General features: G+C 33.3%; 1 protein-coding gene across 1 annotated transcript in view; it reads right to left on the reverse strand.

Annotated features, from left to right (window-relative positions):
• PIG-U (phosphatidylinositol glycan anchor biosynthesis class U) overlaps positions 1-17,067 on the reverse strand; it is a 52,523-nt gene that overhangs the window by 8,482 nt on the left and 26,974 nt on the right. The window contains exons 6-11 of the mRNA XM_035354532.2: positions 12,886-12,986; positions 12,085-12,182; positions 11,832-11,977; positions 6,628-6,771; positions 6,103-6,227; positions 2,163-2,305 (exon numbers count right to left, since the gene is read on the reverse strand). Of these exons, the coding sequence (XP_035210423.1) occupies positions 2,163-2,305; positions 6,103-6,227; positions 6,628-6,771; positions 11,832-11,977; positions 12,085-12,182; positions 12,886-12,986 (757 nt within the window). The remainder of the gene's footprint in view (positions 1-2,162; positions 2,306-6,102; positions 6,228-6,627; positions 6,772-11,831; positions 11,978-12,084; positions 12,183-12,885; positions 12,987-17,067) is intronic.

Here is a 17,067-nt window from a genome sequence, read left to right on the forward strand (position 1 = left end):
ATTCAGCTTATAATTCCTTACTTAATGTAGCATTTCATCTCGATGTACTCTGTCTTTGATATGATTTAAATCAAATTCCTCGTCATTATAAATATCACAATTACACATCAAATAGTTTTCTGGTTGCAATTTTCTAATTTTGACTATGCGTAATGTATGCTTTACGCATGCACGCGTTGAAAGAAATGTTTAATAAAGTAAACAAATAAATATAAAGCTTTTTTTTTTTTGTAACTTTTGATACCCTTTAGATCATAATTGCTCTTTATTTCATAAATTACGGTTTCTTATTTTTAATTTTATAAATTCTGCATGCTATCTTACCCCATTTAAACTGATGATCTATAATCCGGAAAAACCAATAATCCGGAATTGCCGAAGTCCCGACGAGTCTGGATTAAAGACCTTTGACTGTATATGGAAATGGCAGAACAGAACTGTTAATTATGTAAGAAAAAACTGCTTGTACTTGTATACAAGTACATGGGAATTTATATTTGTTTATTGGAACGTATACCTACATACCCATGTAGTACGTATGTCTGCATTTAAATAATATGGTATAAGTGCAGATATGTACATAAAACAGAAAGCATGCATACCCTTAAATGAGAATAAAGTTTATAAACCCACGTACATGTACACACACAGGCACACATATGCACTTATATACATGTAATTGCACGTGGATTTATAAACATATATATATATATATATTTCATCATCACGCTCTTGAAGAAGTTTTCGTATTTATTCCTCAGACAGCCCTCTTCTCCTTTTTGGCATATTGCTAGAAAAATGTAAATTCCTAGAAAACTATGAAAATATGCAATATTCTAAAGCAAGGCTCTGTTTACATTTTACAAACACAATTATTGCGAATTCTGTAGTTATGCAGCTACAAGAACGAAAAGAAAAGGATTGGGAAAAACCGGATCCTTAACACAAAACAGAAAGAGATAAGTGAATAAAACCCCAGAGACGTCAAATTTGGCATTTCGTCCCACTCTTTCAGCCTGGAAAATGGGGGAAAAGACATGGCCACTAAAGGGGACAACCACATCATTTCAAACAGGGGATGCTATAGCCACTATAGTGGCCATCCCATCCTCAACGAGTTAATGTTATGGTTAATGTTATGGCCCTCAAAGAGTTAATGTTATGGAATGAAGTAAGGTAATATGAACTATAGATTGATGCAGCCACCTATTCCTAGCCCTTTTTTCTACTAACAAACCAATCTAACACCAGTGGCTTCAAGACATAATTTTATGGACAGATCATTTCATAAATCCTCTTCTGATTGCATCAGCTTGTTTCTTTGTGAAGATATTTCTATTTTCTACTAATTTGCATAAGCACAATATTGAAAATGGAAGTAAAATTTCTGTTTTTGTATAAAGACTTTGTATATTCTAATTTACAAACATATTTAAATTTGAAAATTTCACAATATACCTTATGAGATTTTTGATGTAATGGATGTTAAAAACTAAATAGACTACAATTTTTTTAATGGCTGCTATAAAAAAAAAAGGGGGAGGAAAGATGTTTTACTTCTTTGAGCTCAGATATAATATTGAAAATTGCTTTGTAATTAAATTTTGTTACACTAATAAAGCCTCCAGAATAAATCAGATAAAATGAATGGATTACAAAGTAAGAATAGCTATACAGAAAGACATGTCAGAAAGTAGACAATAGGCAGAATATTTATCAGATTTTAATAAGGAAATGGCAGATACTAATTAAAAATATCTGCATGTCTCAGTTTTTTATATACAATATTCTTATGTTTATATATTATTCTTATGTTTATTATTCTTATGTTATTATTCTTTATCATGTTCTTATGGCTAAATGTTTTTATTTTTTTGTCAATTTTACAAGAAAACTTCAAAATTTTTTCTTCTATATTTGTAATATTAGTAAAAAATTAACATAAACAAATTTTGTGTAAACAGATGTATTTCCCTAAAAATCTGTGGGGAAAGAAATGGTACTTTTTACAACAAACTAGTATAAATAAAATATTGGATTAATAAAATATTGGACAAATTAAATATAAAAATAAGTTTTTGTTTGTTTGTTTGTTTGTTTTTTGTTATTGTTTTGTTTTTCACAGGTAAAGTGCAAGACTTAGAAATACAAAATGTACTTACTTGACCAGTATTAAAAGCTAAGGTTATTGCAAAATAAAAATTTGCATTAGCACTTCCAGAATAAATCCACAAATGCCATAAAGTTGGTGCTAATAGAGTGCAACTAGCCAAAACGCAAGAAACAATAAACCTTTGTCGCATAACTGCAAATATAAAACAGCAAATAAGGTATCTTATTAAAATTAATTTTTAAGAGTATTAGCAGTTATACAGTAAAATTTAACTCCAAATGGATAATCCTCTGTGTCCTAATTCATAAAAATAAATATAGCTAATAATATGATTTTTATTTTTATAAATAATAAAAGTTTCAGCTTGGCTACCATTTTTTATAAATGAATCAATCTGCACTGTGTTTTTGCTTTTCCTGAAGAAATGGGCCTATTAAATTCAATAAAAAAGATCCAGTAACTTTAATAGCATACCTACAGCTTAAAAAAACTTTAAAGGAAATTTATAATTATAAGAATAAACTCGGAAATAAAATTTCATCTCTGAGTCACCTTTGACATGTTCACAACTTCCCTGCTGCATTCTCATGTATGGGCTCAGATGTTCCTTCTTATAGGCTTTAGGAATAAGGCACTTGCTTGCCCTTGTTTCTAGATTATGAAACTGAAAATTATACTAATAAGCATGATAACTGAATTTTACACAATTCCTCAGTACGTCTGCATGTAGCTCAACCCCCATGTGCTGAGCAGAAGCATTTAAAAAATTGAAACAGATTACCTCTTGAAGTCCTAAAGGATAAAATGAGCTTTGAATTATCAGGACTTGTGTTTCTCTTGATTTGCTTAGGAAACATGGTATGTCCTGAATAAGAACAGGGAGCTTACTTAAGCTATGTTCAAGATTTGTGTATAGCAGACGACACAAGCAGGAAGGGTATATGAAATCCTTTATTTTCAATACTTTACAGGTACTTCCAAACTTCGGAATACATAGACCAACCACTTGTGGTCTGAACGTAAGAATATAAAACTAATAACAAAAACTCTAACTAAAAGCTTTCTTATTAAAAGCTTTGAATTAGTATACAAATGCCTAGCACTAAGACTGGCCTTTATTTAAAAGAGTATGTATGTAGTACGCCGAGCTGCTAAGGTAAGTTTACTACAATACGTTTGCAAATTTCAAGAGGGCTAAACCTCTGGCCTTAAAGGCAACCAGCAACAGAGTAAAAACTCGTAAAACTGCAGTGGCAAGCGGCTTGCTTACTAAAACTCCTTCTCTCTCCCTCTTGGCAAAAAGCCACAACTTAAATACTTGGGTGTTAGCAAGACAATTTGCATAAACAAGTTAAAGCATTTAATTATGGCCAGAAGTAGAAAATAAGAAGTGATAGTACAGTTTTAAAATAAAATAAATGTTAGTAAAACTTAGGATCCTTACAGGATTGCTACCAAAAGGGCAAAATACACAATTCCATATTACTGCATTAAAAAATTCCAGGTGCATGCATTTAAGGTGTTCCAAGAATATAGAAACATTACTTATTTAATACTAGCAGTACTGTCTGTCTACTACCAGAAAACTCATAACAGAATGTTTACAGCCATCTACTGTTAGAGGAATGAGCTCAAGCTCATTTTGCATAGGGATATCTTGGGGGGGGGGAAAAATCACTTAAGTTTTTACATCTTGGTATATGCTTTTTGCCTTAATACAATGAACCTGAAATGTATACAACCTGCTACTATAGTACACATCTCTAATTAGACATGCTAGCAAGAATAGTTCTACATGTATTTTGCCTTAATACTCATTATAACATTGCTTTGTCTTTTCCATAGCCAGCATTAGCAGAAAACAAAATAATCACAAATCTTTCACTTAACTTACCTCCTACCTGAAATGTAAACAACCGCTACTATAGTACACATCTCTAGTTAGACATACTAGCAAGAATAGTTCTTGTGATTGATGATAGCCATATGCTTATCTCAAAGATTTAGGCCATAGAAGTGTAAAAACATACACTGTTGGGGTAAAAACCATAAATATTTCAATACATAAATTATGATTCCTTAGATTGTCACTACCATGTTACTACAAGGACAAAGCCCCCAGCTGATGATTCAGCCAGAAAGTCTTTAGAGGCCAGCCCGACAAAACAAAAACAAACTGGGAAAAAAAAAAGAATAAACAGTTAAACATGTAATAAAACAACACATAAAGGAAAGAAAATAGATACATATCATTCACACATCTACTCCAGCCCAATATCTCTGTGTGTTAATAATATTCATTATTTCTCTGAATAAAGCAGCATTTTACTATAGGCCTTAAGATCTCTTGGAAATTCAATTTTCATTTTATTGCTCATAATAGCAGTCAGACACACATTTCAACGAAATGAGCATTATCATCTCTTACTCTGCATAGCCGACAAAGATTGTTTTCTTGGAATGCAAATCTATTCAAATACATGGGAAAACATCCATGTCCCGTCAAAACCTGATTCAGATCTATATCAGTACAGCACTTTCTTCCTTTTATAAAAATGTATAGTACACATATCATTTTTCTCCAAGGATTCCCAAAGATTTTTCCATTTTTCATATATACTATAGTATAAAATTCCATCAGTCTTTCCTCTAGAGCCCTGCAGTTTAATTTCTTTAGAGTTGCCAAGTGTGGCTTCTTTTGCCAGTGCATCAGCCTTCTTATTACCATGGAAACCCACATGTGCCTTAATCCAATGTATCTTAATATTATATTTTGTACATAGATTTCCATATTTAATTTTGATAGTCACAATAAGTTAACTATTGTGAACTTATCCTTGGATTGTATCTGCCTACTCAAAGACATACGGCAATTCTAGAACTAATACATGACACGGAAGTCTGATCTTCAAAGATGAGCATTTTTATCAGACCATCATACCTCATTGTAATTCTTTGTAGTAACTTGGAATTTTGAGCTGGTTGCACAAGCTAATTCCAGCAACAAAAAAAAAAAAAAAAAAAAAAAAAAAAAAAATAAGATCCAAAAAAAAATTTTTTTGGTGTCTGCTTATCAACTGTCTGTAGCAAATTACATGCTTATCCTGATCATAACAAGTGATGGAGAATCAGAACTGGCTCTCTCATAAAAAGGCTCTGTAATAACTATCACATCAAAGTCAGGCAAGAAATGAACAAATTAGTTATTTGCAGAATCAGGAGGTAGTGATAAAAAAGTAACAATACACAGCTTTTATGAAACCCAGCAGCTATTCACATTGAAATTGCAATTTTTTGACATTGAAATATTGAAATATTTTAATAACGATCAAATAAACAGCAAATCTGATGTCAACAACATGATAATTCCAGATCCAGTAGTCTACACCAAAACTGTTTGTTGTAATGAAAAATTTTCAGGTTGAATCTCAATCTAGATGGGCGTTCTATTTACCGGAGGTTATTGCTTTTCCCAGCTAGTCAGTTGATTAGCTTTGAAAGAACTAGAAAGATCAAATCAGGCACATTACTTGAATAATAATATGCAGAATAGTAGAAAAGGACTTTAATTAATAGAACATTAATATCCTTATATTATGTCTAAAAACTAAAATTTTCAGTAGCTTAGCAATAAATAAAATAAATTTTCCAATTTTAAACAGAGTTTAAATTGATTCTAAGACCTTCTAGACAGGTTTGTAAAACACAGTAGCAGACCAATGGGAAAATATTAAAAATTTCTATCATGGTGCTCAATGAATCATTAAACAACCATTAGGTATGCTTTCTCTTCTTTTATTAGCTTCCCATTTTAGCAAAAATCTGTATTGAAACTTAACATGCAAGTCTAATTTCCCATATGGAAGAAATTTATCAGTTTCATATTTAAAAAATTTGTAGATAAATTATAATTTTTTAATTTAAAATACAGCAAACATCAAAGCATACTTGATGAAAAAATATAAATTCTAAATCACTTAAATACTTACAATGAAAGAGATGACTCCACATAGGCAATAAAGAGAAATAGAATGCAACATCCCCAATACATGGATATGATTTGAAAATAGTAATGATAATGAGTTGAATAAATAACAAGAAAATTGGTTCCTTCCTAAATGCAAAAGAAAAATAATTACTCAAGTGAGATGCAAAATACATACAATAATATTTTAATTCATCATTTCTGGAAAAAGTTTTATACTGAGAAAGATTGCAAAATATAAAATTTATTAATCAGATTCATATAACAGCTGTTACCCACCTAAAAAAATCAAAAGGTAGCATGTACTCATTTATTATATCTAAAACAAAACAAAAATTCTCTCTTTCAATAAAAAATAAGGATACTGGTTTAGGTCTTTAGAGAGAAGCAATTTTCAAAACTATTCAATTAAATTACTTTAAGTGATTTACTTTATAAAAAATTAAGAGAATTTTTTTTTTCAAATTTAACAACTAGAAAAATTAACCATTCTCTACATAAAAGGAGAAAGTATAAAAATTTTACTAACCTTAAGCGAATGGCTAATGGTGCAGTATAAACAAAAACATTCAACTGGAATGTCCATAAGAAAAAAATTCTAAAATGTTCAAACATTTCAGTGAAAAAGTACCAAAATAAACCTATGTTTGGTGTCAGGTCTGGAACTGACAGTCTGAAGAGAGAAAAGGTAAAAGCATTTTATTACTATATATTGTAAAAAATATTAAGCATATATATATTCAAAATAAAGTAATCTTTTTTCATGGATTTAAATTGAATTTTTGTACCTTAAAGATGGCAGATAGAAAGTTTTCTTATTATATATATATATATATATATATATATATATATATATATATACACACAGGGTGCTTATAAATGAATGGGCAGTTTTAAAAATGAATAATAAATTGATGTATTACCTTCCTTATCCCTGTAAAACCTACACCGTAAGCATTGGCAACTATGCATGTTTTTCATGTGCTACCTGCTGTTTGCTTGTCATGCTTACTGAGCAGACGCAGCATCAGTTTCCAAAATACACAACAGGGAAAGGCTTTCTGTGCACTGCGTTTTGAGAGTCCAGATCTATGGATTCAGTGCAGCATGAGTTTTGTGCATGTTTCTGTATGATGTCCCACAAGAAAGTGCACAGCCCATTTTTCTTCGAACAAGAAACTGTGATCAGTGACTCATTTCTAGACATGTTGGAAATCTTGTTGTTACCCTAGCTAAAAGACAATTATGATGATTACATTTTTCAACTGGACAGTGCTCTGCCCCATTTTCACAGGAATGTGTAAGATCTTCTTGATTTGTGTTCTTCATTAATGGTGGACATACTGCAACAATAGACAACAACCTTCTCCCCTGGCCATACTGTTCGCCAGATTTAACACCATATGATTTCTTTCTTTGCCAGGTTTATTAAAGAAAGAGTTTATGTGCTACTAATGCCCATGTCCCTTGAGGAAGTCTGTGGTTGGATAAAGCATGCACCGCAGATCATCATGGTGTACGTACTACACTGAGTATGGGAAGAATTTGATTACCGTGCAGATGTACCATGTAGAATTTGTTTACATGTGTGTGTATATATATATTCTATCAAATTGAATTTTCCCTCAAGCAGACTGGAAAGACAAAACACAATTCAGATTTCCTTAATTTGTGAGGACTGTATTGGAAAAAGCTAATTGAAAAAGGTCAGTGTTTTTTCATGGAATCAGCAATAATTAATTTAATACATTTTCATATTATATTTTTAACTGACCAGTATCTTCAGTGTATTATAATAATTCCTTCATTACAATGGACTTTCACACTTTTTCCCCCGCAATGATAACCTCTCCATTATAGATATATTAATATTGTTGTGTTTTTCTCTTCCTTCACGTTCGTAGATTTGGAGTGAATAACGACAACACTTGGTGAAGTATCAAAACACACTTTATTAGCCAGTATCGTAAGGACAGCTCGAAAACACATTTTACAGTCGTCGAACTGTTATAAACAGCGACACAGCCTTCACACTGTCAGGCTAATAACGGTAGAGACAGCTTCACTGCAAAGCACCCGAGTACAGCTCCCAACTCTGCTTGGTCGTTCCCGGAACTCCACACGCTCTTTCGAGACTCTCCACACGATGCACTCGACGATACGCAAGAGTATAGCTCTCGACTCGACACAGTCTAAGACAAAACTCGACGATGCACTAATTTGCAATGCACTAAAAGGCTCTCTCGATGCACTCAATGACCAACTCAGCGCTAGACTTCGAGACACTCGCTCAATGACTGACTATCAGCTCGCTAGACGAGACACACTGGGGGAACCTTGAAATCTTCAGCTTCGTTTTTAAGCTCAGTCCGGTTTTCTTTCGAAACATCTACTTCTTTCTGAAATTTTCTCAATTTTTCTTCAAATCATTCTTCCACAGCTGCTATTTTTGCTCCGGTATCCTCTTTAAGCTCCACGATCTCATATTTAATCTTTTCTTGTTCCACTTCCATCTGTTCGAATTTCTCTTGCATGGCTTTTATTTCGCTCTTGATCTCAGCCTTTATCTCCTCCTGTCCAGCTTTCATCTCTTCCAGTTGGACTTTCATCTCTTCCTGTCCGGCTTTCATTTCAGCTTTCATCTCGGCTAGGAAGTCCATCAAAGTCTTCATTTCCTCCTCCATGGCTTTCCTCTGCAGGCGGGTCACTGGCATTCACTTGCAAATCCCACTTCTGACACCAGTTTCTCACGGAACTCCAGAAGAAGCGCTCTTGGACCTTGTTTAGTGTCTTCATGCAGCCGAAATGCCCTCCTGTTGAGCTGCTGTGTATTTCCTTCAGAACATCAGGTATTTGGTTTCGAGGAAGCAGCGGCTGCCATCTCTTATTAGTTCCATCGTCGCTTTCCCATAGTCGATATAAGACTCCATTTCGAAAGTGGAGTGAATCCCAGAGAACATAGTACCTTTGCAGGACTGAAAATGGAAATGTCCCGCTGCTTGGGTTTTGTACTGGATGATTCCTTCAGTTCTATTATTGGCCTAATGTCAGGATCCGCTGATTGGTCTTCTCTAACATTTTCATCACTTCACGGATCTGGATCAGTTGATGTTGAAGATGTTACTTGCTGGATACTCAGATTCGCCAACCCGTACTTAGCCTCGGCTCTTGAACAATGGCTGCAGTGTGCAGGACAAGGCTTCTTGAGTAAAGCATCCACATTTCTGTGGGAGGAGCCTTTACGATGTTTTATCTCAAAGTCATATTCCTGCAGTCTTTGAATCCATCTGGCTATTTGTCCTTCGGAATTTTTGAAATTCAGTAGTAAAGTTAGAGAAGCATGGTCGGTCCGCAATAAGAATTTTCTGCCATAGAGATAATGATGGAAATGTTTTATGGCCTTGATGATAGCAAGCAATTCTTTACGGGTGACGCAATAATTCCTTTCTGGTTTGGACAAGCACTTACTCCAATAGGCTGTTACTCGCTCTTGACCATTAATCATTTGAGAAAGGACAGCTCCCACACTTTCGTTGCTTGCATCTGGGTCTAATATAAATTTTTTGTCTGTCTAGGGATATGCGAGCACGGGCGTAGATGTTAATGCCATCTTCAACTGATTAAAGGATTTCTCGCATTCCTCAGTCCACACGAATTTTTGTTTACTTTCTGTTAATTTATGAAGAGGCCTTGCAATGTTGGAGAACCCCTTCACGAATCTTCTGTAATAAGTACAGAGTCCCAGGAAGCTCCGTAGTTGATGAATATCCACAGGACGTTCCCAGTCTTGAACTGCCGACACCTTTTCTGGATCTGTATGGACACCTTCGGCAGAGATGACGTGCCTGAGATAGGTAACTTCACTGTGGAACAACTTGCATTTCTAAGGACTCAGTTTAAGGTTGGCATCTCTCAATTTCTGGAACACCTTCCTGATATTTTCTAAATGTTCCTCGAAAGTACAGCCCATTATAATGATGTCGTCTAAGTAGGACCAGACAGGATTTGTAAGATAGACCCCGAAGCACTGTCCCCATCAGACGTTCAAACGCTGCAGGGACGTTACAGAGTCCAAAAGGCATAACTTTAAACTGCCAGAGTCCTTGACCGGTAGTGAACGCAGTTTTCTCTCTATCGTCGAGATGAATTTCCACTTGCCAATATCCACTCTTAAGGTCCAGAGTGGAAAACCACTTGTGTCTTGATAAGGTGTCTAGAGTATCGTCAATCCTGGGAAAAGGGTAACTGTCTTTCTTAGTAAAATTTTTTAGTCTCCGGTAGTCAACACAAAAACTTGTCAAACCATCTTTCTTCCAGACGAGAACTATAGGTGATGCCCATGGACTTGTGGATGGTTTGATGATAACATTTTCTTGCATCTCCCTCAGAAGATTTCCAACCTCTTCCTGTTTTGCGAATGGTAAACGTCTGGAATGCTGCTTTATTGAAGAGTGATCCCCCGTATCAATTCGATGTTGTGTCAGTTTTGTGTGGCCAACATCTCTGGATGACCTAGAAGATAAATCTTCAAATTCTTTAATTGTTTTCTCTGCCGCATGTCTTCGTTCATAGGTTAAATTTGAACTCTGAAGAAGTTTTTCCATTAATTTCCTAGTTGCCTCAGTCGGAATTTCAAGTGGGGCTTTGTAAACGCAAGTAACTGGAGTGCATGCTGCTAGCACATCCCCCTTTTGGATGTTTCTCGGTCTGTGACTAACATTTGCCACTCTCACAGGGATGAAATCTTTCGAAAGGTCTACTAATGTGGAGGCCACTAATACCTCTCTTGGGCTATTTTCAGGGTATTCAATTAATCCAAATCTGAAGCTATTCTTTTCTATGGAGCCGGCTAGTAATAATTCTGTCACCAGAGGGATGGTGACATCTGTTTTGTTGTTACTTGGTGAGCTGAAGGAATGCCGCTCTTCATACACAGTTATATTTTCTTTTGCAGAAGTACGACTTTACGTTGGACTTTAAACATAAGAAGTGGGATTTGCGAGTGAATGCCATTGACCCGCCTGAATATTTCGTAACACTATGTAATATTATGACTTGGAGTAAGCTGTAACAGACTGAGGATGATTCTCTGCGTTACATCCTGGGTAGATTTTACTGTGTAGTTCAAAAGATGACACTCAAAGAAAAGACTTGTAGACAGATGTGGGCGAATTGAATATAACTTTTATTGCTGGCTATGAATTAATTATCGAAAACATATTCTTCAACACACATAATCATGGGTGCAATACATACCCCACAATTTTATATAGAGCATCACATTTTAGATAATGGCATAGTTAGTAGAATGACTAATGAAATGGAGCGAAGTTGCACTTCACTGCAGGAGAGCTCAAGCTAAAAAGTGCACAATTATCCAACATGGAGGCTCACCAAGAGGAGGTTTTGGTTTATGTTAGAAAGGTTTCAGTTCTTGAAATTGTGAGTTTAGGTTCCAAATTAGTTACATCATTAGGCTTACTTCTAAGGCATTGCAATACAGATTGATCTAGAAACGATGCAGTCCATAAAAGTTACGATTTTTAGAAATAGAGAAGGGAAATTACAGGGTTCATTTTGATTTAAGTATTTTTTATCTTACATATATATGAGACATGTTCAATAAAATAATAGTATTCTTCAGTAGAATCTTGGCATATATAATTGCTTTAAAAATAATAAGTAATGAAATATAAAAACTACCCGTACATAAAAAGTACTAAATTTACTCACATGCAACCATAAGTTGACTGTAAGAAATGCCATGATCCTATTAATTTGTGTGATGTCATAATTAATATAATTGTAGCTAGAAAATATACAACTACTACAGTTAGAAGTTTTGTAATATGAAGGACTTTCTTTTTCCCAGAATTTTTCTGAAAAATAAAATATAAAATTAAGTGTAATTTTTTAGTCCATTTAATTATTTTTAAGCATTTTAATTTTCAATAAATATACATATATTTTAAAGAATGCAAATTACCTGATGTATGTACATAATTAATGGAACTAGAAGACTTATGTGATAAAATGAATGGTAAGACAATACAGACAATAAGAGAGATGCAGAAAGCCATTTACCTAAAGAAAAGAAAATAACATATTATTTAGTTTCAGAGGAACAGATCACGATATCAATCTTATTAAGACCCCATTTTATATTTCAGTTTATAATTAACATTATGCCATAATTATTTTGTTTGCTTTTATATTTCAGTTTATATTTATAATTTAACACTATGCTATATTCATTTTGTTTTGCTACCTACTAATGTAGCTTAAATTAAAAAAAAATCAAAATAAAATACTGAAAAAACTGGCATCTTGAACAAGGCATTGTTACTGTCAGGCATTAAATTACAGAATATAAATTTAACAATGTAAATTTAAATACAGAATGTAAATATATATATATATATATATATAACAAATAACTATTTAATCATATCATCTCATTCACCCAGAGTGTGATTTGTTAAAGTATGTTATAACTTAGAACAGCATAAAACAGTGGTTCAAAACTTCCTGCATACACTTTTAAGACATGCTTGTCACAAATCAAGAAACCATATCCATGAAGGAACATAGTCTAGATTTACCATTAAAAAAGTTTTTTTGTATATATATATTTACAATTTTTTCATACCCATATTTAGTTTAAAAATTAAGAAGGGAAAAATGTTTTTTGGCAATCAATCATTTTAAATATTCTCTAATTTAAAGGAATGGTTCTTAAAACTATTCCATTTGAATTGCAGATAGAAATATTCAACTCCATACTAACCAGCAACCGTAGACAATATAAAGAAAGCTAAAATCAAATTTGAGAAGGTCACAGTAGACTTTCCACCACAAGAAACTACTGAATATGGACATAGCAGGTACCTATAAAATATAATACAAAACATATTTCATGCTGTCATAAATACAAATTGCCAAAAATTAGAATATTCCTTCATCAGTATCATATAAAATGAACATATAACAGTGCATTATCAAGATAGTTTTACTCAAAAATATACGACAGTACATTTTTGAGTCTTATCCAAGTTCAAGTAAAAGCTTGAATTAACAAACCAAAATTCAAGTAAAAGCTTGAATTTTGGTTCGTTAATTTGATTTTTAAAATATCAATTTTTTAAATGTAAATTAAATGGATGCTCTATATCATTGATCCTCAAAGTGAAGATTGGGAGACAGTTTTTGAAAATTATCTCATAAATGAATTTTGAAAATGATCAGAATCATGAAAAGACTCTTTTTCTTTTTAAAATTATACAATTATAAATACATTTTGTCACTATAAATTAATTTATAATTATAAATTATAAATTAACTGTTTCCAGTTACATGTTTATTTATTATTACATTATTTTCTTCTAAAATTCTCCTTTTTCCAATTTTCATATGTTGGTCACGAATAATCACAAATATCTGCAGGTAAATTGCAATAAATCATATCTACATGCATATCATATATGGATCAAAAGGTTAAAAATATATGGATCAAAAGGTTAAAAATTTTGGGCAACATTGTTCCTACACAGCTGGCCATTAAAACTGCAGTGCCATGAAGGAAGCAACTGATCATTATGAAATTTGCATCATAGATACAGCACAGTACAGCAAATATATACGAATAATAGGCACTTATAAAGCAACCAAGCATCAGCATAAAAGAGATTTTCTATAGGAGAACTGGATTTCCTTCTTATTTCTAAACTTGTAGATGTGTAATGTAAGCATCAAGAAAAAGATGGAACATATTGTCAAATTTGATGGAGAAAGAATAATAAGTGAGTACTGATTATCATATTGTAGAGTCATTAGGATTTTTTGTTGAAGCAGGAGATTATGAAAAAAAAGCAATGTCCTCGCCAGGAATTGAACCTGGACCTCTAAAATACATGCCAAGTGTGCTAACCGTTACACCACGAAGGTATGCTGAAATGAGGGAGGAAATATCCAAATTTCTGCTCATGTGGCTTGAAATCTGACCATTGTTATGAGAATGTGGAACTAAATGATGCAGGAAGGATAAATACAGCTACATGGCAAACTAAAAACGATTATGATGCACAAATCCCATTTTGCACATTGGTCTGTATGAGCCATACAGCTACATTACATATCTAGTACAGAAATATGGTGCAAAAAGACTTGTCTACATATGCAGTAAGATATTACGTTCAAAATTATGGGGTGCTTACAACGCAGTCATTGATCTCCCTATATTTAATAATATAGCCCAAGCGTCTGTGGCTATAACAGTACATTGATGTCATTTCAGATTGCAAGGACTTTTGCTACAAGAACTCAACTATTCAGATATAGTACATGAAATGACAGGTTGCATAAAAGAAGGCTGTATGCAACAAATGATTTATATCTAACTGACTCAGACTGTAAATTGCACTGGCATGCAATAATGCAGAGATCATTGTAATTAGAGCATCACAAATTGGTGCTGAATTCTTGGTATAATGCAGAATTGCAACCACCTTAGAAAAAGTTGCCAGATTTTCAGAATGCACTGAATTCTGGCAACCATGCATAATGCTGATTTAGGAAACAGCATCAACATTTTTGTATGCATTCCTTTTTTCCCCTCATTCTAGCACTTTTTATATGAAAGTTATGGTACTTTTTTCATCTTTAACTTATTTTAAAATATATACTCGTGAAATATGCCTGCAGTGAAAAACTGCAATAAAATTTCTGCAAGAATATAGCATTTTCCTGTAAAATCATAAAGGAAACATCTATCTATCTACTCTTAAAGTGATCACCATGAAATTTGCATAAGAACAAAAAGAACAAAAACACACTTGTCATATCAGGGATAAATACCTTACTGAAGCATAATGCTGCGTGCGTACAAGTTCGTGATAAATTGAATGCACAAGTCCAATTAAAAGAAAATAAAATTTATTATTACCACAATAAATAAAACAGTGATTAAATTTCCTCAGATATTCGTTCAATATTGCAAAATCTCACAGTTGTTATCTTTTAAACTACTAAAACATTCAACAGAACTATTTAAAAATGTATTTGTACATTCGTGCTTTGTGGAGCCAAACTCCTGGCATTGGCAGCACCTTCTTGTGTTAAAATGCTCAGAGATTCTGTGGCCTCTCCATTCAAGGAAGAGTTTGGGCAATTCCACGAGTTGGTGATATGCCGTGGGCTGACACTCCAGTATCCATTTGACTCCATTGTTACCTTCTTTAATTCTATGTGATACTTTGGATTTCATGAGATTATATTCACAACTCAGTGCTTTTTCAATTACCTCTTGTTGAATTTTTGAAGATATGTTGTATACTGCCAGTTGGGAAGGTCTAGTCATTAGCAGCTTTGTTTTGACTAATGTCAGGCCTCTTGCACTTTTGTAATGTGGTAGCAAGTTTATCTATGTCCTCCTTGGAGAAACAGTCGACTGCTAAACCTCATTTCTGAAGATTCCTCACTTGAGTAATCTTTACACCAAGGTTGGGAAGAGGAAATTGCTCGCTCAGTGCAGCTTTTAGCTCTTTGTTCTCTGTTGACTTATCTTCCGCTGCTGAATATAGAATTAGGGTATGAGACACAGAGGGATTTTCCACTTGTGCATATGACAATTGTTTGAAAGTTGTGCGCTGTGTTGGAGACGGTTGCATGTGCATGTGAGAGAGTTCACAGGAGAGTACACTAGAGGTTTTAACTCTTACGTCCTCTTTTGGTGGTTTTGCAATATATGTTGGGCCTTCTAATGCTAGATGTTTTAGCGCTTCTAGCGATTTAAGTATATCCTCCCTTAAATTGGTCGGCAGTAGATATTTGCCTTCCCTTTGTGTTGTGGACACTTTTTTGATTACTCTCATAGAGAACCACAACTTTCTCTTTTTGTGCTGCTGTATCGGAATCTATTAGTGCTATTCGATCTATGTTACAGTCGAAAAGGGAATTGTCTTCATCAGCCGCTATATTTGACTGGCGCAACATATGACATGTATGCCACTGTTAATTTGTTGAAGAAATAACTATGTAGTTAAAACACTGGATCACTATTTCTTTGGGTAAAACTAGTCACGTTTTACTTAACACACTGTATATAACACTTTGCCACTTAAGTATATCCAACAGAGGTTAAACACATTAAATAAACAAATGGTTGTAAAAATAATTTAAAGAAATTTGGTCCAAATAATTACAAACAATTAAACACATAAAATGAAAAGTTACAGAAAAAAATAATTAGGAATCAGATAAACAAATAAATCAATTAGCAATTAAACAAGGTAATTCAAATTAACATTAAATTACATAATTAATCAGAGAGCATAGTAAATGGTGGGCATAAATAAAACATTTTGCAAAACAAAAGTTACTGAATTAAGCTGAATATCAAAAACCTTAAACGAAGTGAAGAAACATGGGTTTATTGAAAGGTTAAAGACCAAACAGTAAACAGAAGACCAAGAGTTAATCTTAAATATGGTAGATAGCACTGCCTTGTTAACGCATGCGTTATGGTATTACAATTCTACGAGACTATCATTACATATTACTATAATATTCTTGCCCAAGGGACTGACCCTGTGTAGCTAAACAAACTTTGCTAAGAAGTGGACTTCAAAATATGGTAATGGCTAACACTATGCCAAGCAGTTGAGGAAAAAAAAAGAGAAATAATAACAAAGTAAATAATAATAATAATAATAATAATAATAATAATAATAATAATAATGACAAAGTCCAAAAAAAAAGTTAAATGCTGAAAAACTTAAATATTGCTGCTAGAGGTTAATCACGCTGTTTAAATGGTAGAATACAAAAATTCTTCCTTAGTCCTCTTAGTTGGTAGACTGTAGCATTAGTGCAATCTAAGATATTGATTTTTACAAGGAATGCACAATTTCGAACTTTGATTATTTCTTTCCAAGCCGTAACTCTACTAGGGCATGATGTGGCAGTTGGCAGC

This window comes from Stegodyphus dumicola, chromosome 12 (genome assembly GCF_044657685.1).
Source record: "Stegodyphus dumicola isolate Sdum_Otavi_A_Nest chromosome 12, ASM4465768v1".
In the NCBI taxonomy this organism is placed as follows: Eukaryota; Metazoa; Arthropoda; class Arachnida; order Araneae; family Eresidae; genus Stegodyphus; species Stegodyphus dumicola.